Source organism: Larimichthys crocea, chromosome XVII (genome assembly GCF_000972845.2).
Source record: "Larimichthys crocea isolate SSNF chromosome XVII, L_crocea_2.0, whole genome shotgun sequence".
Classification (NCBI taxonomy): Eukaryota; Metazoa; Chordata; class Actinopteri; family Sciaenidae; genus Larimichthys; species Larimichthys crocea.
In genome coordinates this window covers 1,408,276-1,421,261 of record NC_040027.1, presented here as the reverse complement: position 1 = coordinate 1,421,261, position 12,986 = coordinate 1,408,276, and the positions used below count along the sequence as shown (strand labels likewise).

At 37.8% G+C, this 12,986-nt stretch overlaps 1 protein-coding gene across 3 annotated transcripts in view; it reads right to left on the bottom strand.

Annotated features, from left to right (window-relative positions):
- The window catches only part of pde4ba (phosphodiesterase 4B, cAMP-specific a), a 160,065-nt gene that overhangs the window by 43,919 nt on the left and 103,160 nt on the right, over positions 1-12,986 (bottom strand). For all 3 annotated transcript variants that reach the window (XM_027290016.1, XM_019270009.2, XM_010739576.3), the window contains 3 exons: positions 11,670-11,706; positions 11,346-11,416; positions 8,397-8,449 (listed from right to left, as the gene is read on the bottom strand). In XM_027290016.1, coding sequence (XP_027145817.1) covers positions 8,397-8,449; positions 11,346-11,416; positions 11,670-11,706 — 161 coding nt within the window. The remainder of the gene's footprint in view (positions 1-8,396; positions 8,450-11,345; positions 11,417-11,669; positions 11,707-12,986) is intronic.

Sequence of the window (12,986 nt, the reverse complement as noted above, 5' to 3'; positions counted from 1 at the left end):
TATTAAATAACGTTCATAAAGAAAATTGATGAGGTTCTTTTCATTCATTGCACTTTGCTCTGGAAACTAAAACCCTGCTGGCTCAGAGAGAAGCTTGGATGAAACAAATCTTACATATATTTCCAGGACTTCATGAAATTAAGCTGGGAAGATTATTTTTCTTGTTCTTAACTTTAGCCCAGAACAACAAACAGAAATCGTGCAGTTTTGAAGTTGAACTTAAGCAACTGAGAAAGGGCAATGGAGCATGACACTGTGTAAGTTTTAGGGGGCTCTATTTACAGAATATGGCAGAAATTGAATATAATATGCAAAATTTAGTTTTAATGAGTGCATAATTGAATAGAATTGTTTTATTTTTATTACCTTAGAATTAATCTTTAGTGACTAAATGTGCCAGGTTTTCTACAGCAGTCAAGAATATACAAACTAAACAAAGGCTCTGGGTAGGGCCTTTCATGTTACCATGCGTTTCACAGCCACCATAGTTTTTCTTTCATGCTAGGAAAGAGGGGGTGAGGCGAGGGATTGCAATCAACAACTAAACCGATAGATGCAGATTCTTCAGATTGGATTTGCAGCTCATGACAAATGAAGACATACATGTTTTATTTTCTCTATTACTAGAAACAGTGCTCACACACACACACTTCAGCAAACTCATAAGGACGGATTTCAATCCAATTCATGTAAATTTGTGGGATATGATACATGTACTGAACGGACACAGTGCTGACACTGATGTTTAGCAGGTATAACATTTACCCTGTTCACCATGTTAGTTTAGCATTTAGCAAACAATGCATGCAAATACAATGCATTGCACTATTAAAAAAGAAGAGATCAGGGGTGCCCATTGGTAGATAAAAAGTGAAGGAATCACCAAGTTCATCCAGGAGAACATTGTTGTACATGTTTGTATTAAATCTCATGGCAATAGTTTCAGTGAAAACCATGGTGGTGCTGCAGGAAAAGTCAGAGGCTCCCTAAAGTCACAGGGATTTATCCCTTGGAACCATGAAGGCCTGTACAGAAATGTTGTACCAGTCCCACAAGCAGGCGGTATTTCACAGGATAAATGACACCTTTGATCTAGTGGTTTTAGAAGAAAGGTCATGGGACTACCAATGTCAGTATGCTTCATCCTCTGGGGACCATGAATCTCTGTCCGAATTTGTTATCGTGATTTTTCAATCTGGATCAAAGTGGTGGACTGACTCATCGATAAACATTCCCATCCATTGTGCCCTGCTGCTAGCATTGCTAGCCAGTGTGCAACATGTTTTCCCATCTGAAACTACATGTCACACTCTTCCTCTATAGACGAAGTTACAAAGAAATTCTAAAGAAGTGACGATGAAATTTAGCTGCAGCACTATCTTTATCCACTGCTTTGTTTTTATAACAAGCTTTAACCTAAGACCCAGTTAGTTCAGTAAGGATTTCCTTGTCAGACTAAAACAAAACGAGAGCCGTCGATAAGACCATACTGTCCATCCCATAAGCCTTGTGGCTATGTGCGTCCCATGCCGTATGCAAGTGTTTTTTTACCCTATTGCATAACAAGTTCACATTGTCCAAATGCCTTTCACCTATACAGATAACTCATACTTATTGTTTAGTGTTGACCAAACACCAGCTCCTAGCTTTGAAATAATGGAACTTCTTTTTGGGAAATGTCATGTGGGGCCTGGTCGCCCCGTACGAAAACACTTACACAATAGAAAGGCACAATGGGATTTAAAAAGTCAACTCATTGACACCTTTCCACAGCCAAAGACATACGCGCACACAGGGTGCCTATGGGAATATGGTCGGCAGAGTTCAAGAGCCCTTTGACTCACATATATCCTGTATGACAGCATTTAATCACAGAGGCCGACTTGACTAGGAAGTCAGGTCATACCTTTGCGAGGTTCTCACAGCTAAATGCTGTAGAAATGGGACAGAATATTTCCTGACTGGACTGCGTTATGACACCATGACACAAAACAGCTGCTTTGAATGAGTGGCTCTCTATTATGTGGAAATTTTCTGTACATGTGCGAGCAGACCTCACTAACCTGTTTGTGATTGTGACGTGATAAAGGCTCTGTGAAAACAATGAACCTCCTTTACAGGTTTTTATTAATGCACTCTATTACTGGAGTGTTGAAAGACACAGGAATCTGACGATCAAATGATAATTCAGTCTGAAAACATGCATACTGCCAATCTGTGATTCAAAGTTATATAAGTTAGAGGTGACATTGTATAGAAATCTCTAGAAAAAAAATCTATTCATTTTATTTTGCTTCTTACTGCCTAATGTTTTAATCCTGCAACAAATCATGTTTCGATTATAAACAACCTTATCTGATGTAGATTATTTGTACCACACCTCTACCTTTATGTGATAAAGGTGAAAACACAAAGTGTTGTACAGTAGTACAGTATTTTTCCAGTATGGTAAGGCACTGGTCACAACTGAAGAATGATACTCACACTCAACTTTTAAGATAAAGTTTAGACAACAATACACCGTGTGCTTTCTGCTTTAATGTTGTGATAGGAAAAGTACACAAAGTGCTGGCAAACACATTTAGCAGCACACACCACCAGCAGAAAACTATGGGTGGGACCTGATAGATACAATGATAAAGTTGGTCCAGGTCGCATAGGATGTGCTCAACACACACACACAGCCTCAGTTAAATACAAACTACAACAAAACAACAAATACTGAGAAAAGAACAGCACCCTGCATCAATGTAGTGGAACATAAATTCCTTGAACAAAGGTCGAAACATTTTCAGGGAAGGTATTTTATTTACATGCAACTTTTGAATTACCCATAACAGCATAGACGGCTGGTTTAAATGGTACTTTTCCACATATTTCACTATGTGAACTAAACAGATGGTTATCATTGCTTCTCGTTATTTGGAAAAATCCAGTGTTGCTAAAACCCTATTGTTATAAAAGGCCTGCTATTGATGTCTGCTTTCATTACTTATACTATTTAAAGTCTGGTTTGAAAACTGAAACTGGACATCACACACTGACATACAGTACACGGGGGCTTGCTACACAATGTCACAAGTTTAAACAATTCAAAAACTTCCAAATATAAAACCTTTTCAAAATGTGTCCTCAAAGAGTTGGTTACCTCCCTTGCCAAATATACTCTAGGACAAACTTCAGTTATCTGATATCTGCTGTAATACTATGTGATTTCCTTTTGTCATAACTATGCTGCATACATAGTGTTCTGGAGCAAGGCATTTAACCCCAGATTGGCCCTGATATGTGTATGGGGAAAAAAAGAAGAAGAAGAAAAAAAATCTTATTTAAATAAGATTTTTTTCTTTCTTTCTTTTAAATTTGGTTTGATATGCAACATAGATCCCCAGCTGAAACAAACCAGGGACATTGTGCTCATATGGTCTGCAACTTAACCAGGAGACAAACAAGATGCCCCTTTAAGCCAACTTTGACCTCTGAGAAGTGAAATACACCTCTAAGTAACTTTGAACATGACTAATGAAAGACAGCCACACTGCTAAAGCACACATCTGGCCTCAGTTACCCACTTAATTATATATATAAAATGGTAAGTTTAGGAGATGTTTTTGTTCCTTTGGAGTTGCTGCTGTACAATGCACCTGTCTTACTATGTCTTGTTACGTCCTATGACTTCAACATTCATTTGATTGGTTTCATGAATGGCATGCAAAATATGTAAGATATGCATTTTTGGCTTTTTGGCCTCTATGCAGCATTAGAAGAAATAATGGTGTGTCCTGAGACACGGTGAACCTGTGTGTAATGCCGAGTGAATGTGCAGTGCTTCAGGTGTTTACGTATCATATCATTGTGTCAGCATGTGCATGTTTGTGCAGTGTGTGGGCACAGACAATAGGCCTTTGTCTCTCTGCATCCTATTTTTCTCGTGTGGGCTGACACAGACATTCACACACATGCACAAAAATCTCATCTACACACAGTTCCTCCTGGCTTCCGTCAAGTTACAACAGTTTAGAGACAGCAAAACAGGAACAATCTGATCTTCTCTTCCTGCCTCACACTTCCTGCTCTCCCTCCTCCTCCTCCTCCTCATCCTCCAGTGATGATAAAGAGAGAGAAAAAGACAAACAGATGAATGAAAAAGAAAATAAAGACCAAATCTACAAAAATGTAGAAGAGTGGGAGAGGGAGAGAGGCAGGTACAGCTGCGAACGTGTGCGTATGCGTATGCGTGTTTATGTGAATAGAGGTGGTCTTGAGTGAGGATGTGGCCTGAGGTTATAGGAAAACAGTACTGATTCTGTGGTGGGCAGGTGTTGACTGCCGTGGGCACACCCAAACTACAGGCATTTCATATCAAACACCTACCACAAACATCCGGCCTGATTTTAAAAAGTTTATCATTGAAGTAAAATTGTTAAAAACAAACCTTTGAATGAGTATTAATAAATTTGGGTTATGAAACAATAGTACGTAGATAAGTTAATGTAACTGTAACTGTGCTGTGCATACATACATAACAAATAAAGTATTAAACTATTGCTTTCTCAATTGTTTTTTTTTTCTTTGTTCAACAAAATAAGAAGTCATGTAATTGCTTTTTTCCAATAGATTTTATCCAACCAACACTCAAAAACGAAAATATATTTTGGTTTACCATTAATACAAATAATAAAAAACAGCAGTTTTATACAATTTAGAAGCTGTAAACAACAAATTTTGAATGATTTGAATGATTGGTCAGTTCACAGAAAAGTTGCTGATTATTTTTTCCTTTCAATTAACTAATCAATTAATTAGTAGTACTGTACAGTATACAGTAAGACATGTTGTTTAACAAACACATTACAGCAGTCAGACTTTATAGAAGGAAAAATAAGCAAATAGGAAACATGACAACAAACCCAAAGCAAAAAGTGATGTAACATGTTATATGAAATATAGAAACATGTAAAACTATTAAAACCACATGTAGCGTGTGTGGCGGAATGTGATGGAATTTTCTTTTCGTGTATTCTGAAACAATCCTTCAACATGTCTTTCCACTGCTTTTTTTAGTTTAATGAGCTGAGAGGAAAACAGAAGTAGACTAGTTGTGTTTATAGTAATAAAGGAACAGGTTAGCCAACAGTAACACAACGGCTCAAAGACAACACAACAGAAGATTGCGACGACTTGCTGGTAACAAAAATTTGTTGTTGGTTTTTGGTCTTTTCATATGATTTGCTGATAATAACAAAAAGATAAAATGACATCCTCATACTTTAAAGAACTTTTCAGGCTAAAATATTAAACATGCTTTTCAGCCTGATTCTGCAATGCTGTGATCAAAAACAACATCTGCATGCAACAGATAAGTTGCATGCAGGCTAGAACTGCACATGGAAGAAATGAAAAGAAATGGTTTGCGTATAGATAAGGAGATAAGAGTAGACTGTTTACGTGCACAGACCCTGCAGTCAACTGTATTTAAACGTAGCTGTGGGTTGCAAAAATAATTCAGTGAACCGTAACGCATAATTTAGTGCTGTACTCATTTGCCCCTTACACATAAAGGTCATAATACACATTGTGGAGCTGGTTTACCAAATACGCACGCTCACACATTTTCCCAAACTCTCTTAAACACACACACACACACACACACGTGGTAACACACACACACACACATGCACACACAGCACCTGATGAGCTGCGGTTTAGAAAAAGGAAGTGAAAACTCAGTCCATCTGCTTTGACAGGAAGTCAACAGAAGCCACATACAGGCATGCTGACGTCAATCAGAGCCACAGGAACACCTCCCCACAGCACACACACACTCACACACTTACATTACTCAGAATGATACATACACGCCACGATAAACACTCATTCGAATCATACACTTGCCAATCCAAAGTTGCAAAATCGCAAACTTTAAATACCATCACACACTGAATACTCCATTACACACACGATGATGATTGAATAGATGCGTGTACTCACCACAGTGAGTGTAAACACAGACTATGAAGTAAGTTGTTTCATTTTCAGCAACATGCATTTTAGTAATAAAAATGTCTAAAACAGGAATTAGGCCAGTAAAGCTTTTACCATGGTGTATTATGGTGTAATAAACTTATTAAAAACAAAACAACAAAACATTTTTTCTATGAAGATAACATTTCTATTTGTGAAACCAACTGCGGCTTTTCTTTTTTTTTCTTTTTACCAATTCTACTTCAATGTCATATCTGACCTGAGTTGGTTTCATCACAAATATGTTGGTTATTTGATGGTTAACTATACGCTCACTGCTCTCAGTTTCGTTGTCGCTCATCTTGGTCTCTTTTTACACAACAACACGTCACTGTTTTCTGCCTCGAGTGTGGGAAGAACTGCCTGCAGATATCTGAGTCGAAGGTCTGATACTTTATTGTTTTATCAAAAGTACTAATGCTATATTTATCAGTGCCTAGAAGATATATGATAACACAGACATGTTTGCAGAATGCACATGACACACATTTTAGAGATCACAATATTGCACAGTGTCTGGACTGCAATTTCTTTTTGTATTTCATTTTATTCATTCAAACACATTTTGTTTGAGTTTGAGTGTTTAAGACGCTAGGGGCCTTTGATTGGAAATCGGAGAAGTGAATGATGGATCTGATCTACTTTTTGCAGCATAACAAATATTACCATTTGTTACGAATACAATACACCTGACACAATTCAACTGATGTATTATAGGTGAAGGAGGATTATACAAGCTTTTCAGGAGGTGAGTGTTTAATACTCTGGGTGGAGTATCATTTCAAATTAACAGTATGGTTTCCCCAAATGTACAATCTGCACTAGAAAAAACAAGCCAGGCTAGTGCAGTAAATAAAGAAATAATTATAAAACATCCTTTAAATGGTGTGAACATTGATATAATATCACATTTAAAGTTTATATGGTCAACCTGTTAGCAAACAGTTGCTTATTTATACATTATCGTTCATTTGGAGTCCTGTTTCTGGACACCTGGCAAACATACGTCAACTCCACAGAGAAATATCTGGCTCTTTAGCTGCAAAATGCTCAGCTATGTTGATCAGCTAGTTCCTGTGTCTGTCTGTGTCCATCCGTACGGGCTGCTGACAATGAGATGAAAGTTGCTATAGGGTTTTGTAAAGCCATCTCTGTAGGTTTATTTTCAATTTTCTCATCTGACACATACTGAATCAATCCTTAGATCAGAAAATGCCATCGCTGTTAATTTTGTTGTGGCTAAATGTGTGAAAGGAAGACATTACAGACATTACAGCGTGTGTGACGACACACACTTTGAGCACCCGTATTGACAACTGTAGCCTTAACCATCACAATTAAACTAAACTTATCTCTTATCATATTGGTTCTCAAACTAAGGGGCGGGCCCCCCTGGTGGGGTACAAAGCCACTGCAGCTGCAACTTATCAAATACCAGGTTTTAACATGTAAACAGTTCTTTGACCGGTCCTCACAGCACCAAAATGTCTTCACTATGATTGTTTAACACTGAAAATCATCCTCATAAAGACATAAACACATGCAGTATAGCAAAAAAAAAAGAAAAAAAGAAACTGTAAACACACATTCAATCCATGCAAAGTGTGTAAAAACCTAATTTTTTTCATATGTCTACGCGTATTTGTGTGTGTGTGTGCGTGTGTGTGTGTTGAGTTTGAGTGTGCAGCAGCCGACCTTGGCTGAGCCGATGAGCAGACACAGATCCCAGTGTCACACAAAGAAATATTCACAAGCAGCACACACTTTGCAGCACACTCATGTGTATGGTACTCATAAAGTCATCTGCACTTGAACACACATACTCACACACTGCCTCTTACTGGCGTAGACGTGTACACGCACACACACACACACACACACACACACACACACACACACACACACACACACACACACACACACCCTGCTTAAAATCAAATGTGATGAGAGACAAAGAAGGGAAATTTGCTGTTATCTTTAAATGAACTGCTTTATAGACCACACAGTGTGTGTCTGAAATACCAGTTCAATTGTGTCTGAACAAGGTTAATGAGCTTGATGACAAAATAGTCTGGACTACAGTGTTGGAGCGGGAGACAGATGGCGAAAAAAGTGAAAGTCGTCACGTACGCGAGTTCATGAGCAAAGGACGAGGGAGAGGAGAGAGGAGAGAGGTGAGGGAGGGAGGGAGGGAGAGACAGAAGGAGGGTTGTGGGAACAATGAGAACAAGGAAAAATGGTGGCAGGAGAAAAGTTCAAGCCAGATATAAAGCAGATAAGTTAAAAAGACAGAAAAAACACACAGGCGCACGTTCTCCACACAGCTGTACAGAAGGCAAACACATAGAAGGTCATTCCTCTGAGCCTCTTACCTGGGAGACAGACTCTGGTGATTGGAGGCTGTGTTGTTGCTGCAGGAGACCTCCTGAAAGAAAGACAATAAAAAAACAGATGTTACTAAATAAAAAACATATTTTACATATATATATGCTGTTTATTATCTTTATTCTTTAAGGGTGGATTCTAAATAACGTGTTTAAAAGGGCTTTCATCTGGATTAAAGGAATAAGTCAACATTTTTATGGGACAGCGTGGCTCTGTCACCAACACTTCACTGCTTAACATGTGACAGACTGCTGCAACAACTGCAGCCACAAACTGTTTTGTTTCGACCTTCACACAGAGCATGACTAGCTGCTGGCTGTAGGTTCATATTGAATGGACAGACATGCAATGTCTTCTCATCTAACTCCAGACAAGAAAGCAAAGACACATATTTCCCAAAATGTCAAACTATTCCTTTGAGTATGACAGACGTCTTTGTCTGTTCAGGGAATTTACATGGGGGTATCCCCCACCCACCGACCCACCAGGCATGATATCGATAATGAAACAATTCCTAAAGAGAGATCAGACATTTCATCACGAGTCATCGGGTGCTTTTTATTTCGTTTTGTTTTTATGGTATTTTTTATTGTAACGAAGTCTGGTATTAGTTTAGTCAGGCGCATGTCTTGTTTCATATCCTGATGTTTCATATATAGTCATATATGCCCACATCCTCTCACTAACACTACTGTAGACCACTGTTTGTGAATGTTCTTTCTTTATCTTCTACACATTTGGCCATTTTCATGTCACCAAATCTATGTCAGTCTCACTATAATCAATGGTTGAAACCTCATTGTGAGAGTTCTGGCTAATAACAGAAACTACATCAAGCTACTTGTCAGAATACTTGAAGTGAAAATGTGGCATCTCAGAGTGACAAAGGACTACAGGATGTGTGTCTGTGTGTGAGAGCTGGAGAGTGGGCAGCTGACAGTGTATTGATACATTTCCTTTCAGCAGGGGATCATTGATCACTCTGAGTGTGGAATTTGATCAATATAGTATGTGTGCATTAACATGTCTACGTGTGTGTGTGTGTGTGTGTGTGTGTGTGTGTGTGTGTGTGTGTGTGTGTGTGTGTGTTTCAGTCTCTGTTCTTGTCTGTGTGGGTGTCAGAGCCGAATGTAGGTCAGACAGGCTTCAGATTTTCAATATAGCAAACTGAAGGTGAATTCAGTCTGTGGAAGAGGAGAGAGTTCTTAGCATCTTTAGAAACGGATACACGCACACACACTCTCTCTTTCTCTCTCTCACACACACACACATACACACACACACACACACATACACGCATAACAATGAAGGATAGAGGCAAAGGTGCCCTATATACAATATTTCCAGTCTATCTGCATCTGCGTCTCACCTCCACTGGAAGGTGTGACGCTGCTGCAGGTTTGAAGAACTGTGTTGCTTTTATTAGAATACAGCTGAAAGGATTGCATGATTAATTAGCCGATTGACTGGAAACTAATCAGAAATGGATCTAATAATCATTCCTCAATGTCACTTGTGGTCGTGAGGATTTTCTCTGTTTTACATGAATGTAAACTGAATACATTTGGGTTTTAAATAGTTGATCAACCAAGACAAGCAATTTAAAGATGTCACATTTGGTTTTAAGAAATACTAACCAGCATTTTTTTTTATCATTTTGTGATTTTCCGTGGACCTAATGATGAGTAATTGAGAAAATTATCAGTTCATCTACTGTATGATCAGATCATCATAGCTGAAGCCTTGGATTAACCTTGGAAAGACTATTATAAGTGTAACTATAGACTGTAGTGCCGTAAAACAACTCTAACTTACTTACATATACTATAGAAATACTGTAGCTTTGCTTTAACACTGACACTAACAAACATGTTACAAAGTGATTTTCATAAAACTCAGAGCATGAAAAACATATCTACACTAACCACACTGTGTGCATCATCTTTGAGCATCATTGAGCTACTAAATACAATGTGGCTTTAATAACAGAAACTTTTACTCTAATAAAATTCAAGTTTAGTTTTTCTTTCCAGTTACAGTACATGAAGAGCTGATCGTACATTGGTGAAAGGTTTTCATGTGTTTCAATTCAAATTCATTATATGTGAAACACAAATAAGACACTCTGGCCACTGAAGCGGTGCCAAATAAATGCCGTAGGGACAACGCATACTTATAACAAATGCAAACCAATGAGGCGTGTCATCTGTGTGAGTAGCTGTGGGTGTGTTTTTTTGTCTGCTCCTTGCCACAACAGAGCAATTCTCCTCACAGAGCATCTTAATTGACTGACACATAGTTGGAAACTCTTCTTTAATTTCTCAAGAGATGAAAGAGGAATGGACGGGCTCTAACATTGCAACACCACTTTTATTTTGGCATCACTGTTATATTAAGTTACAATGTTTAAATGTGCATGTGCTGTGTTTGTTTGCTGGGCTACTTAACCCACTCAGCTGTGAGCAGTGGAAACAGCTGTGGAGTCAGACCTCACACCCCTGTCTGTTTATAGCTCAACACAGCCACCTTGTGGTATAACAATAGAACTGCAGGCTGAATGCACACGCCGATCAGCCAACCTATGGCTTTTTGGGGTTTTCCAAAGCTGTGAAGAGGCTAAATTTGCAGAGTTTGATGTATTTTCACTTCCACGAGTTATTGACTGACATTTTAATTGTTCAAGAGCCACAAGGGAATCCAAAAAATGAATCCAGAGAGTGTCTATGTGGACTACAACCTGATTATGTGGTTGGATGTGGTTCCTATGTAATTATAAGTAGTATAAAGCTCAGTTTATTATTAACTGTCTCCTATGAATTTTAGTTGGCTAAAAGCATTTTCCTAATGTTGTCAGAGTCAAAGAAGGTCTCGAAGCAAGTCACTATGTAAGGAACAAAAAGCCATGTAAAACTGTTGGTCTTGACTGATAAACTTACTTGCTGGAGGCACACTGGACATTGGTCAGTACGGTGAAGTTATTCCTCACACTTCGAAGGCTTGCCAGAACCTAGAAAGGCAGAGAAAGAAGTAATTATCAGGTTCCTTGTGCCATTTTTATTTGAAATCCTTTACACATTTTCTTTTATAACAAATTAAATCTGTAATCATATAGAGTCAATCATAGTTTTTTTAACTGCACCTTGAACACTGATATTTTTGCTTAATCACTGTTGGTAACTGTACTCAGCACCCACTACTTAATAAAAACTAGTGTTAATATCAAACTCATTTTGGGTTTCAGACGTTCAGAGGTTATTTACCTGAGCAAAAGGCGTTACGATCAGGTCATCGCCGTGTCTGGAAACACACATGCAAAAAAGAGTGGTGGTAAGACACATTGCATTTCAGATTTTGCTGTTGCATAAAGCTCATATCCTAAGTCCTTTCCACCAGTGTGGTCACGTTTAAAAGCAAATATGTTAGGTAAGAACAATAAGCAATGACCCAGCCAGCCTCATTACTATAATTAACTGAAAGAGATAGAGTCCAAAGAGGGAGAGGAGTATGGGAGGATGGACATGGGTCAAAAACAGGAGTCTTTTTTTCTGGCATGTAACCTTGAGCAAAATACTAAATTCTTCTTCTGTGGGTTTCTAATAACTATCATGTTATGCAAAATCTGGAGTCATGTGTGGACTCCTTAAACCCACCCCTCACTATCCAGTACATATCATCATATCTTTAATAATAATTTATAATTATATTATAAATACTTTAAACATATGCTAATATTTTCAACAATGTACATCAGTAACAGAGCAACATAGAGACGATTTAAGTGGATTTGAATTTGGATAATATGATCATATCATTGAGATGCACAATTGTTTTGATTTCAAGCTAATTTTAGCAAAGAACCAATTTTTTTGTTAAACATATGGAGAGTTTTTCTCATGTAATGCAATAATAAATATCTCTTAATAACAATGGAAGAGGTTTCTATATGCAGTATTTAACATCATTTTACTTAAATACCAAATATCATTCTAGATCAGTCAAATCAGCCATGTTCTAAAGACATCACGACTGTTCCTCAGTGTGTTACATCTAGAAACACTGTCATGACTTCCACTGTAACAGAAACTTGGCTGCGCAAGTGAAGAAATAAATATGTTTTATTACATTTGTAAATTTGCATCTGAAAAGAAGCTTTACGACGAAGTCTTCATTAATGTGATACTATACTTTCTCTAATACTATAAATGACTTGTGGGTGCCGACTTCATGCAGATGTTCAAATTCAGTTTAAACAGCCCTCACTTTGCTTCTCAGGTCATAGAAGATGGACTCCCTTATTGATAATAATATCAAGTATTTGGGTTAATATTGTTTGGGCTATATGTAGCCTTAAAGCAATACCTGCAGACAATACTTGGGAGTTGGAGAAGGTATTTCACTATTTTCATTCACAGTTAATATTCTCATCTCCTGTGCTAGAACTGAACACCACTCAGTGCTGCACAGAGCTATATGTAGTGAAGATATAAATAAAATATTATGTATCAGAAAGTCTATTAAGGAAACTAAAATGATTTCATGTAGGGTTTCATTATAATGCAGAAGTTTACAAAACATTT